The 18,394-nt window shown below is 42.9% G+C and overlaps 1 protein-coding gene across 8 annotated transcripts in view; it reads left to right on the top strand.

The window, feature by feature from the left end:
• NBEA (neurobeachin) overlaps positions 1-18,394 on the top strand; it is a 581,951-nt gene that overhangs the window by 149,861 nt on the left and 413,696 nt on the right. For 7 of the 8 annotated variants that reach the window (XM_060234688.1, XM_060234693.1, XM_060234692.1 and 4 more), the window contains one exon: positions 12,366-12,520. In XM_060234688.1, the coding sequence (XP_060090671.1) occupies positions 12,366-12,520 (155 nt within the window). The remainder of the gene's footprint in view (positions 1-12,365; positions 12,521-18,394) is intronic. The other variant, XM_060234689.1, reaches the window with a different exon arrangement.

Here is an 18,394-nt window from a genome sequence, read left to right as displayed (position 1 = left end):
TAGACTACTGTAATGCCCTCTACATGGGGCTGCCCTTGTACCGAACGCGGAAACTACAGCTGGTGCAAAACGCCGCAGCCAGGCTGCTAGTGGGACTACCTTGGTGGGAACACGTGTGGCCTAGGCTGCGGGAACTGCACTGGCTGCCAATTGTGTACCGGGTTCGTTACAAGGTGCTGGTTATCACCTATAAAGCCCTATATGGCCAAGGACCTGCCTACCTCAGGGACCGCCTCTCTCCATATGTTCCCCAGAGGGCACTGCGTTTCAGTTCACAAAATCTTTTGGAAATCCCTGGGCCTAAGGAGGCCAAACTTAAAACAACTAGGGAGCTGGCCTTCTCCATAAAAGCGCCCCAATGGTGGAATCAGCTACCGGAGGAGGTGCGGGCCCTGCGGGACCTCAACCAGTTCCGCAGGGCCTGCAAAACTGTCCTCTTCCAAGAAGCCTTCAAGACGTGACCAGACTGAATATTACGCTGCCTGTATAAATAGAGACTGTAGCACCACCATATAGTTTTTAGCTTTTTAACATTAATTTATATTTGTATCTGTATTTGTATTTATATTGTGAATTGATTTTACCTGTATTGTCATATCATGATACTGTATCATGACAGATTGTAAGCCGCCCTGAGCCTGCCCTGGCGGGGAGGGCGGGGTATAAATAAAACTTCTTCTTCTTCTTCCTAACAGGCTAACAAGCAAGTCACTGTTGTCTGCTTCCTTCTTGCTCTCTTGCTTCCTTCTGCATCACAACTTGTTTTACCAGGCTTGCTCAATCGCAAAGGAGCTACAGAGCAAAACTCCTCCCTTGGGGAGGAGTGGGGGAAGGAGAGCTTGCTTTGCCAGGCTCTCTCAGTTGCACAGCAGAGCTATTGAGCCAAGCCTCTCTTCCTTCTATTGGCTGTGGCTCAACAAGCCAGTGAGGTAGATTAGGCTGAGTGTGTGTTTTTGTCTGTGTTCTTTATAAAGTTTATATTTCCCTTACCTGGCATTAATCATTTTATGACACACATGGCCCAGCCAGACAAGGTGAAGATTCAGCCTTCATGAAGGAGACAGAGACAAATCAGTGCTCGGCCACCTTCCAGTCTATTGCCCATCCCAACGGTGGCAGGTAGTGGGCCTAAGAGGAAATGCTCGTCTCCGTCACTGGTGTTATGCAACGCCAGGTCCATCAATAATAAGACCTCGACCCTTAAGGAGTTCCTGCTTAGGCAGGACGTGGACCTGGCTTGCGTGACCGAGACCTGGGTGCGGGATGGAGAGACAGTAGCTCTCTCCCAGATGACCCCCCCAGGTTACTCGGTCTTTCACCAGTCACGGAGTAACGGGCGGGGGGGAGGGGTGGCATTACTCATACGGGAGGCTTACTCCTTTAGGGCTCTCCCGGCCCCAAAGATCGATGGCATCGAGTGTGTCGGTCTGTGGTGGGATGTTGGAGGGGGGTTGGCGATCTGGCTGGTGTACCGTCCGCCTAACGCACCAGCCAGCGCCTTACCATCACTATTGGAGGCAGTGGCGAGCTGGGCACTGGAGAGCCCAGGACTTATGGTCCTGGGTGACTTCAATGTCCATGTCGACGACACGGCCTCCACTCAGGCGATGGACCTAGTGTCTTCCATGGCGACACTAGGACTCTCTCAATTTGTCACAACACCCACGCATCAGGCCGGACACACACTAGACTTGATCTTTGCGTCTGGGATTTTGGTGAACGATATCACAGATGAAGCGGTCCCATGGTCGGATCACCTAGCCCTTAAGGCCCGTATGGAGATGCCGCCCCAACCCTGTATGGGCGGAGAGCCTATTTTGGCTCGCCCTCGGGGCCTGATGGACCCGGAACGGTTCCAAACGGCCCTGAGGGACCCTTGGCCCACTGGCGATTCCCTCAATGACCTGGTGGAAGTCTGGCAAGATCAGCTATCCAGGGCCATCGACGAAATCGCACCCCGGCGCCCTCTGCGCCCTCGTATGAAGCTGGCTCCATGGTATACCTTGGAGTTACGCCAGCTGAAGCAAGGGCTCAGACGACTAGAGAGGCGGTGGAGGCATACTCGGGACGAAGTGACGAGAACATCCTATAGAACGTTTATGAAGTCATATGAGATGGCAGTCAAGACTGCAAAGAAACAATACTTTGCAGCCAAGATTGCATCTGCAAATTCGCGCCCAGCACAATTATTTAGGGTAATTGGAGATCTTATAACACTGCCACAAGGCAAACCAAACGTTAGAGAATTGGAGATAGGCTGTGAGGCATTTGCGAAATATTTTGCAGATAAAATCTCATCACTCCGCCAAGACCTACCTATCACATTAGATACAGTAAGTCAGACTGAGGCTCCGCGCCTGTCTTCGGATTTACTGCTGGACCACTTCGACCCACTCAGCCTGGAAGAAGTTGATGGAATTCTCTCCGCTACTCGCCCAACAACATGCGATCTGGACCCTTGCCCCTCCTGGCTGATTAAATCTTGCCAGAGGGAGCTTAGATGTCCTTTACGGGACATCATAAATAGATCCCTCCTAGAGGGGCGTTTTCCAACGCCTCTGAAAGAGGCCTTGGTCCGCCCCCTCTTGAAAAAATCAACAGCAGACCCGGCCGAATTGGCGAACTATCGACCGGTGTCTTAATTTACCATTTTTAGGTAAAATCATCGAGAGGGCAGTGGCGTTGCAGCTACAGAGATTTCTAGATGACGCTTCTGTCCTAGACCCGTGCCAGTCTGGCTTCCGACCGGGCCACGGGACGGAGACGGTCTTGGTTGCCTTAGCAGATGACCTCCAACGGCAACTGGATCGAGGCGGTGTAGCAGTGCTGATGTTATTAGATCTGTCGGCTGCATTTGATACGGTCGACCATCGGCTACTGATCCACCGCCTCGCCGACATTGGGGTTAAGGGGTCTGCTTTACAATGGCTCTCCTCTTTCCTCACGGGTCGGGGACAAAGGGTGGCGATCAGGGGTGAACGATCCCAGAGGCGCACACTAGATTGTGGGGTGCCTCAGGGAGCAGTCCTCTCCCCGATGTTATTTAACATCTATATGCGCCCCCTTGCCCAGATTGCCAGGAGGTTTGGGCTGGGCTGCCACCAATATGCAGATGACACCCAGCTCTATCTGCTGATGGACGGCCGGCCCGCCTCCCCCCCCGGAAGGCCTGGATCGGGCGTTACAGGCTATCGCAACGTGGCTTAGACTGAGTGGGCTGAAGCTGAATCCGGCAAAGACAGAGGTTCTCTGTGTGGGTCGCGGCGCTCCAGGGGGGGAAATATCCCTCCCGACCTTCGATGGTGTGCAGCTAAAGGTGGCGCAGCAGGTGAAGAGTCTGGGTGTTTTACTGGAGCCTTCATTATCAATGGAGGCCCAGATAACAGCCACTGCCAAGTCAGCATTCTTCCATCTGAGGCGGGCAAAGCAGTTGGCCCCTTTCCTGGAGCGTCGGGACCTAGCAACGGTGATCCATGCGACGGTCACCTCACGATTGGACTACTGTAACGCCCTCTACATGGGGCTGCCTCTGTGCCGGACCCGGAAGTTACAGCTAGTGCAGAACGCGGCGGCCAGGCTGTTGCTCGGTCTCCCAAGATGGGAACATGTACGGCCGGGGCTACGCGAACTGCACTGGTTACCGATTGTATACCGGGTCCAGTACAAAGTGCTGGTTATCACCTTTAAAGCCCTATATGGCCGAGGACCAGCCTACCTGAAGGACCGTCTCTCCCCGTATGAACCCCAGAGAGCACTGAGGTCAGTAGGAAAGAACAGACTGACTACCCCTGGGCCAAGACAAATCAAACTACAGAACACTCGCTCTCGGGCCTTTTCGGCCGCAGCCCCACATCTCTGGAACCAACTCCCAGAGGAGGTGCGGGCCCTGCGGAACCTTGATCAGTTCCGCAGGGCCTGCAAGACCACCCTTTTTAAATTAGCTTATGAATAACTGAATTATACCGACAACGAAGAAAATCCGCCATCAGCATCAACTAGAAGAGTGTCAAGGATAGCGTTATAATATGTTTTAGTTAATTGTTTTAATCAGGTTTTTAAGGTTAATTAATGTTTAGTTTAATGTTTCTAATGTGACTGTTTTATTGTTGGTGCACCATTGGTCACCGTATTGTTAGCCGCCCTGAGCCTGCTTCGGCAGGGGAGGGCGGGGTACAAATAAAATTTATTATTATTATTATTATTATTATTATTATTATGAGCTTGACACCCCTGGATTAGACTCTTCTTCTGAAGAATATTAAAACTCACTGGTTAAAATTAGTTAATTTGGAACAGTTTTAATTTAACTGTAGCATCTTGACTCATTACAAAGTCTATCCAATACATTCCAGACAAAAGTTTGAAACTTGTCCAAGCAGCTGGATTTTGAACTTTGTTGACAAGGCTAAATATTCTGCAGGTTCATTACAATTTTTTCCATATATCATGCAATAGATTGATGGTTTAGTAAATGCTATTCTTCAATACAGTTCGGTAAAGTTTTGGGAAATTAATTGCTATGTAAATACAGTACAGTTATAATTAGATCTAGTAGATTGTCATGACTCAGGGGGGTCTTACCAATTGCTGCCACCACTCTGGGTTAAGGGTCTCCCTTGAAAAGACCCAGAGTACCCTCTCAAGCCTTTCCAGGCCTCTTGTAGCTTAGGCCAAATAATAGGCGTGAGGACCAGGCAGAGTGAACAACAACAAAAAGGTTTATTTTAAAGTCAGTGCCATATAAACTAACAAAGTGCATAAAACAGTAAAAGGGTGAAGGGAAAATAAACAAAAGTCCTAACGCGTTTGAATTCATAGTTCCCAAACTACTAACCAGCACTCACCCCTTTCCTTAGGTGAGGGAGCTTTCCCCTGCTTAAGCTCTTCAGGCACAGCCTACCTCTAGCTCAGCCTTCCAGAGAAAGAACCCCCACTTCCTGGGCTTAGCCTTTATATTCTCTTCCCAGGCCCCACCCCTCTCCGAGCCTGTTTCCTTCCAAACCCCTTGCTACCCAATTAGAAGGACAGAGGGGATTCTGGGAGATGTAGGCTTTTCCTGGTAACGCCTAAGCAGGTTTCCCTGGGACCTGCAGGCCTCGCTAGGCCCAGGGTCATGACATAGATAATGAACAAAATATAATTTGGAGGGCCTATCGCTCTATACCAGTCCTACGATGTTATATCCATTTCTACTTTTTAGAAGTTTCTGAAGGCTGGTTTTATGCAACTGTTTTAACATTGAGGGATATGAGGTGACTGTGTAAGAAGTAAACACTGGTTGCTTTAATTTTTAAGATTTCCATGGTTCAGTACATATTAACAGTCTCCTTTAGTCCAGCATACTGTTTCACATAACAGCCAACTAGCTGCCCTGAAGGACTAAACAAATAGGACATAGTGGCTAAGGCCCCTCCCCTGATGTTGTCTTATACCAGTAGTCAGAGTTTTGCTGTCTGTGTAAATGGTGGCTCCCTTTAGTCACAATGGCAAGTAGCCACTGATGGACCTCTGCTCCATAACTCCCTTTTAAAACTATTCAAGCTTGTGACCACTGGTAATGAATTCCATGGTTTTATTACATATTGAGTAAAAAGATATTTCTTTCTGTCTATCCTGAAACTTATTTTCCAAAAACTTCATTGGATGCCCCTGAATTCTATTTCTTGGTGGAAAACAGTCAGTGAAATCAGTAAAAGTCATTTTTCCCCCATCTTGGTTGTTTATTTGTCAGGTTTTTTTTAAAAAAATAATCAGTAAAGTCAGTATTTCTTTGTTTCTGTGAATGTAATTTGTGGGGGGGGGGCATTTTTGTTACTGCATTTTGGGGGAAAGCAGAGGACAAGAAAAAATGCTTGTAGACGCACTACAGAAAACTGTTGAGAAGTGAAAGAGTTCATTTATAACATTTTGTCCAGCAAAAAACCAAATATAAAGTAAAAGCAAATACTAGTCTTACCTTACAGTAATTATGTTTTGTTCTCATAATGATTATTTATGTATGATTTTAATATGTTTTATTATTATTTATTAAATTTGCTTTTTTATACTGTCCATTCCCTGAAAACAGGACTCAGGATGGTGTACAACAAAAAATAAACAACAAATTATATAGGTTAATACATTGCAATTACAAGAAAATATGAGTCAGATATAAAAGTGATCACACCGCTTGGGAGCAGTGACCATAACGTTATTGATTTCATTATTTGTATAAATAAGGAGTTGCCCCAAAAGACCAGCACAACCACGTTTAACTTTAAAAGGGGTAAATTCTCTGAGATGCGGAAGCATGTGAAGAGGAAACTGAAAAGAAAGGTAAATACAGTCAAAACCCTTGGGGAAGCTTGGAGGCTATTTAAAACTACAATCCTAGAAGCACAGATAAAATATATACCACAAGTTAGGAAAGGTACAAACAGGTATAAGAGAAGGCCTGCATGGTTATCAAACAAAGTAATGGAAGCTGTAAAAGGTAACAAGGACTCCTTTAAGCAGTGGAAAGCTAGTCCAAGTGAAATTAATAAAAGGGAACACAGGCAATGGCAAATCAAATGCAAGACTGTGATCAGGCAGGCAAAAAGGGACTATGAGGAGCATATTGCAAAAAACATAAAGACCAACAATAAAAATTTCTTCAAATATATTAGAAGCAGGAAACCAGCCAGGGAGACAGTGGGGCCCTTGGATGACCAAGGGGTCAAAGGATTACTGAAGGAGGATAGGGAAATGGCTGAGAAACTAAATGAATTTTTTGCCTCCGTCTTCACTGTGGAAGATGAAAACTGTTTGTCTGCTCCGGAACCACTTCTATTGGAAGGGGTGTTGAAAGACCTGAGCCAGATTGACGTGACAAGAGAGGAGGTCCTACAACTGATGGACGAATTAAAAACTAATAAGTCACCAGGTCTGGATGGCATACATCCAAGAGTTCTGAAAGAACTCTAAAGTTGAACTTGTGGATCTTTCATTGACATCTGCCTCCGTTCCTGAGGACTGGAAGGAAGCAAATGTCACCCCCATCTTTAAAAAGGGTTCCAGAGGAGATCCGGGTAATTACAGGGTAACAATATATTGATGACACTCCAGCCCAAAACTGTTTTGCTGTTTTATTATCTGCAGTATGTCATTATTTTCAAAAAGGAATTTTTTGCATTAAATTTTGTACAGTAATGAAAACATTGTCCAATCTTCATAAAAATATCTTTTTCAATGAAACAATAAAACAGTATGCGATGGTTTGCTATGGTGATGGTGGAGGCCAGATAATAATAATCTTTTAATGACGTCTCAGTTTTACTTTATTAATTGGCTAAAATTAAATTGTTCAGTAATTTGTCAGTTTTTAGCTAGTTTTTTTAATTGGTCAGTAAAATCAGTAATTTTGACCCTTTGACACGGAAGTCGACATTTTCTTCAGGCTTGCCAGTACAACCCCAAGGACTCTTTCAAGAAGCAATGGTGAAGCAATAGGACAAATCTATTTCGGTATTCTCTACTTGTCCAGAAGATCATGTCTGACAATTCTCTGTGCGATGTTTGGAGGTTTATGGGCATATGACCTTGCATTAGAATTTGAAGCCAGTCTTTCAGTTCAGGCTCTTATCATTGGAACTTTGCCGTCTCTTGTAGTTGCATTCTTGCAGATACAGTTGTAATGATACAGTTGTAATGATATTTATAAGACCTGTTCAAATGTGTTAAAATTCTGTTGGTGTGATGAAATTTCCCTGTGTTGTTAAATTTGCTATAAATTTTCACTCTGATGTTTACTATGCAGTTCTGTTTTCCACAGTGAACTAGATTAGACCCTAGAGCATTTTTGTGCGAGCCATTGCACTTCAAAGTCCTAGAAATCTCACTATTGGTATTTTTAAAAAATATATTCCTTTAATTTCAGGAGTGTTGTCATTTCTTTTAGAGTATCTAAATGCTCCAATGTCTGTTGTAATTTTATGTATTAAAGTATTTTAATAGGAATTTAAGGTCAGTTGCCAGTGTTATAATGTACCATAAATAAAAATGTGTTTAAATTTTCAAAAAATCACACTGAAAGTAAATACCTACTATTGTAGCAAAAAAGAAAAAAAATTACAAAGGTATATTATGAAAAAGAAAAAAAACCCCTACAATTTCAGATCAATTTCACAATACTGAAAACATGTAATTTGCTTTTTCAGTGGGTAGAATTGTAGGTGTAGAAGCATAAATGCAATGTAAAAGGACAAAACATGTTTCAACGCATCTTATGAAAAAAGGTCTTCTGTGTAGTTAATGTATTCAGCAGTTCAAGTACTATCGAATGTAAATGATGAGGTGATATTGATGAAAGGAGGGATTGAGGTCTCGGGGGGCGCTGATGACGGATTGAACAGAAGCGCCCTTGCACTGCACGTAACTCAAGTCTGTCGTCTTCACTACTCAAAGCCATAATGGAAGGTGGCAGTCTGAAATGAGTTGCCACGGCAAAGAGTATTATTTTTGAAATGCTTTCACACAAATCACTAGGCCCTGCATACAACTTAGTTTCATGCTTTAATGTCATCAGGAGGCACAAATTGGTGTGTCTAATTGTTTGCCACCTGCCAGCAAAATGAGCTGCCAGCTAGCCAGACGGGTTTGATTGTCCGTCAGCCGTTCAATAGATTGAGAGTGACAACATCAAAAATTTCACTACAAATTCTGAAGCTCTGAGCAGCTTTTTAAAGACCTCTTCTCCCCACAAGTGCTCTGGACAACTGCATATTTCAATCAGCTTCAATATGTTGTTGCCTTCTGCCTCTTATCTTAAAATAGCTATAATTGCATTATGAACAATATAAACAGATTTCTTAGACCCTGGGGCCTGAACTCACCAAGTTATGACTCATCAGAACATCAGAAAATTTCTTGAAAATAATATGCAGGTAATATTTGTAGAAGCACATACTGAGCAACCATTTCTATTAGACTTGCAACACTTCCTAGGATGAATGCCTGGAATGAATATATATTCTTTCTCTTAACCCTCCAAGAACAGTAAGAAGCTGCTTATAGTGTATAGGCTAACCTCTAGATGCTCTGAATGATCTCAGTATTAATTTGACTATTCTCAGCTGCCACTATTAGCTGTATATAAAGTAATGTTCATTCATATTGGGAAAAAATGTCCTTTCCATAGTACTTATATGAGAGTCATTTTAAATTATCTTCATTTAAATTAGCATTTTATGTAAAAGTCACTAAATCTGTGTAATCCTGCCTCTGTTGACATTTATGCATGATTTTAATCTCATCTCCAAAGGGGAACTATTAAATCACAGTACTAAATATATTCTATATAAAATAAATAAGAAACTTATACATCTGCCAATGATATTTTAAATTCAAAAGAATTTCAGAAGCTTTTGCAGTGCATGTGAGTAGGGAAAGGGAGAGGAAAAAATGGTATACCCAATCCAATGTAGGTAATTCAGTGGGACTTTTGGATTTTAACTGCAGTTTTTCCATCAGAAATATCTGAAGGGCTCTAAGCATATGCTTTACCAACCATGAATTAAATGATTAAGTTTAAATATTATATTGGGGTCTGGAGACCAAGCACTATGAGGAAAGGTTGAAGAACTTGGTAATGTTCAGTCTGGAGAAGAGGAGGCTAAGCAGGGGCATGATTGCTCTCTTGAAGTATTGGGAGGGCTGTCACTTAGAGGAGGGCAGGAAGCTGTTCCTGTTGGCAGAAGGGGATAGGACTTGCAATAATGGATTTAAATTAAGGGTGGGAAGGTACTGGCTGGATATTAGGAACTAAACTTTTATACAGTAAGAGTTGTTTCAACAGTGGAATCAGCTACCTAGGATGGTGATGAGTTCCCCCTCACTGGCAGTCTTTAAGCGGTGGCTGGACAAACACTTGTCAGGGATGCTCTAAGCCAGGGGTGTCCAACGCATTTGTTATGAGAGCTGAATCTGACATAAATGAGACCTTGTTGGACTGAGACATGTCTGGTTGGGCTGGGCCATGTGTGTACCTATTTATGATTAGATAGCAGAGATATACACTTTATAAAGGACAGACACTAGGTACACACTAATAGGAGCCCTTTGGGGGCCTGATTTAGCCCTCGGGCTGCATGTTTGACACCCTTGCTCTTGGCTGATCCTGCATTGAGCAGGGGGTTGGACTAGTTAGTCTGTATGACCCTTTCCAACTCTGTGATTCTATCTTTCTATATTCTGTCAGAAATACCTCTATGTAATATTTTTATTTCATTGTTTTTTAATGTAAAATATACACAGTAAATTTGCTTCTGCCATTAGACACAGCATCTTCTGTGTTTTAAGCCTTTATATAAATAGAAAACTCTCATAGTACCCATTTTTCCTGAAACCATTCAGTTTCTGTGTTAAGTATAATTGAAGTTTAGTTGTTCTGACCGTTTTCACTTATTCAGTTCATATATATATTATATAATTATATATATGTAGTTAGTGTTTAAGTACTATGATTTAGAACAGAGTAGGACAGCCCTCCCCCCCATCATGCAGTGTTAACAGCACCATGCCAGATCATTTTACTTCGCATACAGGGATTATTCTTTTCACAAACTAAGGTGAATCCCTAGTATTTCCTTGCAGTTACAGTGTTTGGTTGAAGACATCCTTACTTACCTTCCTATTCTAATCCCCTTATAAAAATGTCATCCTGAACATTTCTGTTTTGCATGTTCTGGGGAATGACAGAAGTGTTGAGAACCTTCCAGACCTTCTCAGGCAGGCTACTCCAAAACATGAGAAGCCACAAACAGAATATGTGCATACATGGGCAGTTGCCAGTATTACCCATTTGCAGGCTGGTAGATGAGTGAAGCTGTTGTGGCAGAGCATAGAGCGAGTGGCAATCCTGCAGGTATTTAGATCCAAGGCCATTAAGGGCTTTCTGGTAACAGTCAATACTGTGGTGTTCTGTGCTAACTGGAGTTTCTGGGTTGGATTTAGAGATCAACCAGTGTAGAATACATAACAGTAATCTGGTCTCATGGTTATTGTGGCGTGTATACAAAAGGCCAAATCAGCCAAGTCAGCATATTACTAACAATGAATTGGATTTTAATGGCATTCTCGGAGTGTCCCCAACAGCCCGCCTCGGTGGGGTAGGGCGGGATATAAATCGAATAAAATAAAAAATAATAATATGTAACTTGTTGCTAAAACTGGCCTACATACCAACCCAAATTCCTTCAAGAAGCAAAGAATCTTGCTGGAAATTTGTGAAATTACCCTTTAGCTTAATGTCTTTTCAGCATAAATTGGTGGAGACAGAGGGTTAGATCCAAATACTGAGAGCTGAACAAAGCTCATGGATCTAGAGCTCAACAGAGAGATTCTACTGTTGGGCCCTGGTCAGGGAACTTTCGTGCCATGGTAGTAAAGCCAGCGGTCTGCAGTGGAAAATTGAAATCAATTGGAGGGGGGTGGGGAAATGCCACTCTGTAAGTGTTGCTACACTGGCACAACACAGCTCCTTTCAATATAGCACAGGATTATTAAATGTAGAACAAAGCTTACTAAGGAAGAATCAGCACACCTTCTGAGCTTTTCAATTATGTTTACAAACGTGAATTTGATGGAGTTGGTAGCTTTTACAAATTTTACTTACAAAAAATAGCCATGGTGTAAGAGTGAGCCATAACATGGTTAATGTTGCAGATCATATCTAATTATTTGTCCTGCATCCATGCTGTAGTATAATATATCATTCATTCATTCATTCATTCATTCATTCATTTATTATATTCGATTTATAGCCCACCCTTTCCCGAATGGGCTCTGAGTGGGAAACAAGAATCAATAATACAAAGTTAAAATCAGATTCATAAAATAAAACAGTATAACAATCTGAAAGCAAACTCTAATTCTGCAGTTGGTAGTATCAGTTGCCTCCACTCCTTCCATACATCCCCCAGCTAGTATAAGATAAATGGCTCGACGTATCAATGGTGCAATAATAATGATTATAATAGGTGTAAGCATATGCTGCAAGATTCAGTTGTTTTCATTTATATATTCTGTTCAAAGCTATTAAAAAGATTACAGTTTTGTTTCAGAGCCAATGTTGACCATGTCTGTATATGAGAAGCAATAACCATGGTTATGAGATCTGGGCAATGTCAAGAAATTGGAAGTGATATACATCTTCAGATCACCTGAAAAACTATCAATACGTATTTATCACTGAGGTGCTCATGTTCTGAGATAATTGATATGTCTTTATAAGAGAAGAGATAGAGGCTGGGGTCAGAGATATCAGAGCTTTCTTTCCCAGGGAAGGAGTACAAAGCACTGCTGTTCTGCAACCTTTTCTGATCTGGGTCTAATCTCTTTCTTTGCAGAAGTGTTGTAGTACCTGTAAAGAAACCTCCCCCTGGAAGCTTAGCTGTGACCACAGTTGGAGCTGCCACAACTGGAGGTGGAGTGCCACCAAGTAATACACCTAATATATTTGCTGCCACAGGAGCTACACCAAAAAGTATGATTAATACAACAGGTATTGTCTTTAGATATTTTTGTGAACTTTGTCATTTTCTCTTGTTTTAAAAATCTTTTTATGTCTAATGTATATTTGTAATAACAATCAACGTGCAATGTCTTTTATACACGAGATAGCATCATTGTTGTAATTCATGACTAATATCTCATTATCAGATGTAGGGGAGATTATATAAATTTACTGAGGTAGGTAGGCCAATTATTTCTGTTGATTTAAGGTAGCTCCTTATTTTTGTTTCACACTGCAAAGATCAGTTCCAAACATAACCTTTGATATGAGTAATACATAAAACCTGATACAGCAGCATTCCAGGCCTAAATCTGTGCTGAAAAAAAGGCTGCTACAGTTTCTTCTCCACCTTTGACTATGAGGATTTGTGCTCCACTACTCTGATATAAATAGCCATGGATACTGGGACAAGGTGAAATTGGGGGGGGGGGGTGTGGAATTCTCTTGGTTGTGTGCAAAAGTGCTTCAATTTTTCTTCTAACTCTGTGACTCTACAGTAGTGCTCAACCCATGGGTCTGGAATCTCAAGTAGGTCACAGAATTCCACTTGCTGGACTGTAAGACCTTATAGATACCCCCCCCCCGCCTTTTTTTGCTGCTTTTTGGAAGAAGCTGTTGCTACTGCATGTACACAAATTACAAGGGTGCCACATTTGCTGCCTCTCTTTGTATACAAGTGAATGACAAAATGAGGCCACTATCAGAGAAAAAGATTCCTCGAAGTCTCTAATCCATGCCTTTTTCCTTACAATACTATATCTCCTTGTATTCAGCCTTTGTTCCTTGTTCTTAGCTTTTTTTCCCTGTTGCCCACTGTGTCCTTGCCTTGAGACCATTGAGGTCCTAACTGGTGCTCTTCCTGTCACATGACTATGATATCAGTTGATTGCAGTTTAGATGATCCCATGTTGCCAACTAGAGGTTAAAGTGGTCCCTAGATCTGGAAAGGCTGTAGATCACTGCTCTAAATAAACCAATTTATATGGGACTTGATTATTATAAAGATTATCTGGAAAGCTATTTAGTGTTATACACCACATGTAAACTGCTCACCTTCATAGTAATGGATCAGATCCAACGACTGTTCTGGCTTTGGCAGTGGAAATGGGGTCCTGGACTATAAACTCCCCAGGAGCAGGGACATGTATATAGCTGGAGACTTGGTCCATCCTTCAGATCAACATGGAGGCTGAGGGCTTAGCTGGGTTGTTGTTTACAGGGAGAGTAGAAGCACATAGGCCATATAAACTGGTTGGACTAGCAAGACTCTAGGTTTAGCCCAAGGCTTAAATATCCTGGAGAGCAAGAGGTTCAGCCTGTTTCTGGGCTTCATGCAACCAGGGCTTTGACTGAGCCCCCGTCTTGCAATGCACTGTATGTGCTTAGGCAGTGATCTGGCTTAGTAGCTGGAATGTGAGCCACTACCCTGGTCGTTGATGGTGAGCAGCCTCCTCATGGGCCTGCTAACTCTGCTGCTCCTGCCTGTGAGTGGTGAGGAATCTGGAAGACTAGTGGTCCAGAATCTGGCCCTTTAAGACAGGATGCTATTGGCAGCAGCATCTGGAACTGAGCCTTTGGGTCAGGTCCTTCAACTGGGACTCTCTGGGATCCAGGAGCTCTGGGTCTGGAGGGAGTTCATTGGTGTCAACTGCACCTTGAGCTTCTTGGTCTTCTACTTAGGGTGGTGTCCCTCTCTCAGTCTTGTCATTCTATCATAAGGAGTTTGTTCTTAGCGTTTGGTGGTGGCACAGGAGAAGTTGTGACATATTCCTTGCTAAGTGAAAAATCTTCCAATGAAAGATTTCATCAAATAGAGGAAGACTTGATATTGTGTAAAGGAATCCTTGGTTTCAGCCCATTCTGTTATTATTCACCTTTGTGAATTTATTTATCATCTGTGACAATTATAGTAAAATTCCTCTAAGACATATTAGATTGGGTAAGCAAGTTAAATTTTAAAATATTTCCAAGATATGTTGGCAGCTCTTCTAATATGTATAGAGAATTAGGGAATAAATTGCCAATTCCCTTCTTTGTAGTTTTCTAAAAATAGCACTTATATTCCAAGTACTGTGATTACATTGGCCTAGATCAGGCAGTCATTCTGACCATTGAGATACCACCTTCCTGCCCCACCTCCAAGATTGCTAGATGACCATGTGTGGGCATAAGATCTAAATAGGGTGGAAATGCACAAAATCATATAATCTTCTTTGTGGTCTCTGTGCTTCACACCTGTGAGGATTGACAGCTCTGACAGTGATTGTAAAACTCCAAATGAGGATTCTCGTGCCCTGATACTGAGCATGCCAGGAGACTCCACTGTGCATGCCCAGAGGAGGGAACTAGGATCCCACCAGTTCCTTCTTAACAGTGAGAGGGACATGCCCCTTCCAAAAGTTGCCACATCTTTTTGTCACTTATGCAGAGCATCATCAGGGTTTCAAAGGTCCCCCCCCTGCCGCAGTGTATCTCTAAATGGCTGCTTGAAATGATCAAACTGCGTTACTTGCAAGTGACAAGACTCACTCAATCAAGGCTATGGCTGCTTCAACCACTTTCTTGAAGGGTGTTCCACTTCATGAGATCTGCAAGGCAGCTTCATGGTCCACTCCTGGCACATTTGTATGATACTACATGATGGATGTCTGATGCCATCATTGAGTGCTTGTTGGTCAATCAGTTCTCCAATTCAGCTGCAACTGATTCCTGCCAGCACCAACCTCCAGGTATGATTCAGCTTGCTACTCTCCCACAAGTGTGAAGCACAGAGACCACGAAGAAGAGAAACAGGTTGCTTACCTGTAACTGGTGATTTTCAAATGGTCATTTGTGCATTTACACCACCCTCCTATCATTCCCCACTGCTGTCAGCCTAGTTATTAATCTCATTCTGGGTTGCTCAGCAGTCAGGTGGAACTACTGGGATTCTCTGGGCATGTCTTTCTCTGGGCATGCGTGGTGGAGTTCCCGAGCATGCTCAGCATCAGGGTGTGAGAATCCTTGTTTGAAGCTTTACAATTATTGTCAGAGCCAGTGCAGGCACCATCAATCACCACAGGTGTAAACGCACAGATGACTACTTGAAGATCACCAGTCACAGGTAAGCAACCTGTTTATCATAGGCCCAAGTTGTAAGGTTAATCCTGTGTTGTGTATTGCATGGGATATTTAGACCAGTTCGTACAGAATTTCACACATATATGCCCTGTTTAAAAGTAATTATTTGGCAGACAGATGCGGGATTAAAGCACCTGTTTAGTCTAGTGGGAAAGATGGTATCCTATATTAGATTTTATTTTTCTTTCTCAAAAGAGCAGTTTCATTTGTGATAACAAAAAGATGCAATGATGTGTGAGTGTCTGTGCCTCATCAAAACAATATCTCCTGAGGAGTAGACCTTTAATCCTGGTTTAGCCCTGTCCCCCAACTGACATTCTACACTAGAATCAGAAAATCAGAGAAACCAATTATGTGATTCTATTATTTTTGTGTAGAATGTCATCTTGGGGACAGGCCTAAACCAGGATTAAAGGTCTAGTGCAAAATTGTGTTGTGTTCTGTGGGGCAGCATGGGAGGTGCATTCTCACTCCCTGCTGTTTGGTTCAGATCCAGAGCAGCTGCAAAAGCAGCTCAGCTTCCATTCAGTGAGCAGCACGGGATGAGGCATTCCTCTTACATATTCACCACCTGGCTCAGGTCGAAGGCAACTTAACAAGCAGCTCAACTTAAACTGGATATGATGATACTTGTGCAGGGGTGTGTGGCAGAGGGCACTGAGCCACCCCTGTTTCTTGGGCCTTTTTGGTAATGGCTTTTTAAGTTGGGTGTTTTGTTGGGGAGCTGAATTAGTTTGTCAGATTGTGTGGATTTTGATTTGTTATGGATACCACTTATACACTTTGTCACTTTGAACCTATTTGGGGGAAAGTGGGATGTAAAATATTTTAAATAAATAAAGGAATATAGAGAATTAATTAAAATTAGTTGTATCCTAACATTTTGCTTGGCTGACCGTTAACGGTATTCCTGTAGTACAAGGGGCTTTCATTCCATGCAAGAGGAACATACTAATGTTAGCTGAGCAGAGTGCTAGAGTATAACCCAATAAGTGTGGATTCAGGGGCTAGCCTTACAGTAGCTGACCTCCACTTTCCAAGGTCAGGGACAGAGGGTGATGCTCAGGGGAGAACTATCCCATCAGCACCCATTAGAATGTGGAGTGTTCTTTCTCCAATCTTATTTAACATCTAAGTGTGCCCCCTCACTCAGATCACCTGGAGATATGGGCTGCAGATCTATCTACTAATCTATTCACCCAGCTCTATCTGCTAATCGATGTCTGCCTGGGCTATGCCCTAGAGGAACTGGATAGAGCATTACAGGCTGTGGCTGGATGGTTGCAACAGAGCCGGCTGAAACTGAATCCATTGATGACAGAGGTCCTGTGCCTGGGTTGTGGGAGAATGGGATTAGGGATCCTTTGATGGGGCTCGATTGGTACCATCAGTGGAGGTGAAGAGCCTGGAGTATTCCTGGATGCCTCTTTGTCTATGGAGGCCAAGGTTACCACCACTGCCAGATCGGCCTTTTTTTATCTGAAGTAGACCTGGCAGTTGGACCTGTATCTCAGCCCCCATGACCTGGCCACAGTGACCCATGCCACAATCATTTCCAGGCTGGACTATTGTAACCTCTCTATGTGGGGCTGTCTTTGACCCTGCTCTGGAAACTCCAGCTTGTGTAGAATGCAGCAGCACAGATGTTGACATTGTTGCCTTTACAGGCACAGATCCATCCTGTGCTGTGTGAACTGCACTGTCTTCTGTTGAGTACTGAATCTGGTTCAAGGTATTGATACTCACCTTTAAGGCCTTATGTGGCCAGAGGCCAGCATACCTTCACGACCGCCTCTCCCCATGTGAGCCCCCTAGGTCTCAGAGATCAACAACCCATCACCTCTTGGTGATCCTTGGTCTCAGGGATGTCTGCCTTGCCTTTTCAGCCCAGGCTCTGGCCTGGTGGAATGAGCTTCCTTTTGAGATCTGGGCCCTGTGGAATTTGCTTCAGTTCCACAGGACTTGTAAAATGAAGCTCTTCCACCAGACCTTCAGCTGAGGCAGGGAGCATCATCTGTTATTGTCCTCTCCCCTCCGCCCACTTCATTGATATGGGATCCAACAGTCTTTGGATCAATAGGTCGCTGCTGTGGAGGCAGGATTTTTAAGCTATACTGTATTTTATTTGCTGTTCTATTTGATTGTCTCATTCTTATTACTTTAACTGTTTTACTTATGATGTAACCTGCCTTGAACCTGCGTTGCAGGAATGGACAGGATATAAAAATAAATAAATAAATGTTTACCCAAAATTATGCATTCTAATATATTTAAGGAGAGAATTGTTAATCAAGGATATTGTAGGCATATTTTAATTAGGACAATGGATGGTTACTTGCTTTCTGCTAGCAGCACTGGAGGTACATAGTATTGTTTTCTTTCACGTCTTTGCATTTGCTCTTTGTGTATTGTATATTAATTTCAAACATAAGCCAGTAACAACATCTGTAGTTATTTTAGCATAGTTTGGCCTGGGTGGCTAATACATCCAAAACACTATCCACTTTTTAATCTTTCCCAGAGATTTTTAGTTGGCGCTAGTGCTATGCAGTACCTCATGATGAACAGATTTACTGCAAGGGGAAGATTTTACTTGGGTCATTAGAGACACTAGATGTCTCCCCAAATCTTTTCTATTTCTAGTAGTCTGAAAGGATGTTGCAAATGCATTGTAAGGGGGAAAAAAGAAACTGTTCTATAAAAGATAGATCCAAGCGGGCAGCCATGTTGGTCTGAAGCAAT

Source organism: Heteronotia binoei, chromosome 3, assembly GCF_032191835.1.
Source record: "Heteronotia binoei isolate CCM8104 ecotype False Entrance Well chromosome 3, APGP_CSIRO_Hbin_v1, whole genome shotgun sequence".
Classification (NCBI taxonomy): domain Eukaryota; kingdom Metazoa; phylum Chordata; class Lepidosauria; order Squamata; family Gekkonidae; genus Heteronotia; species Heteronotia binoei.
This window is presented reverse-complemented; position numbering and strand designations above follow the sequence as displayed.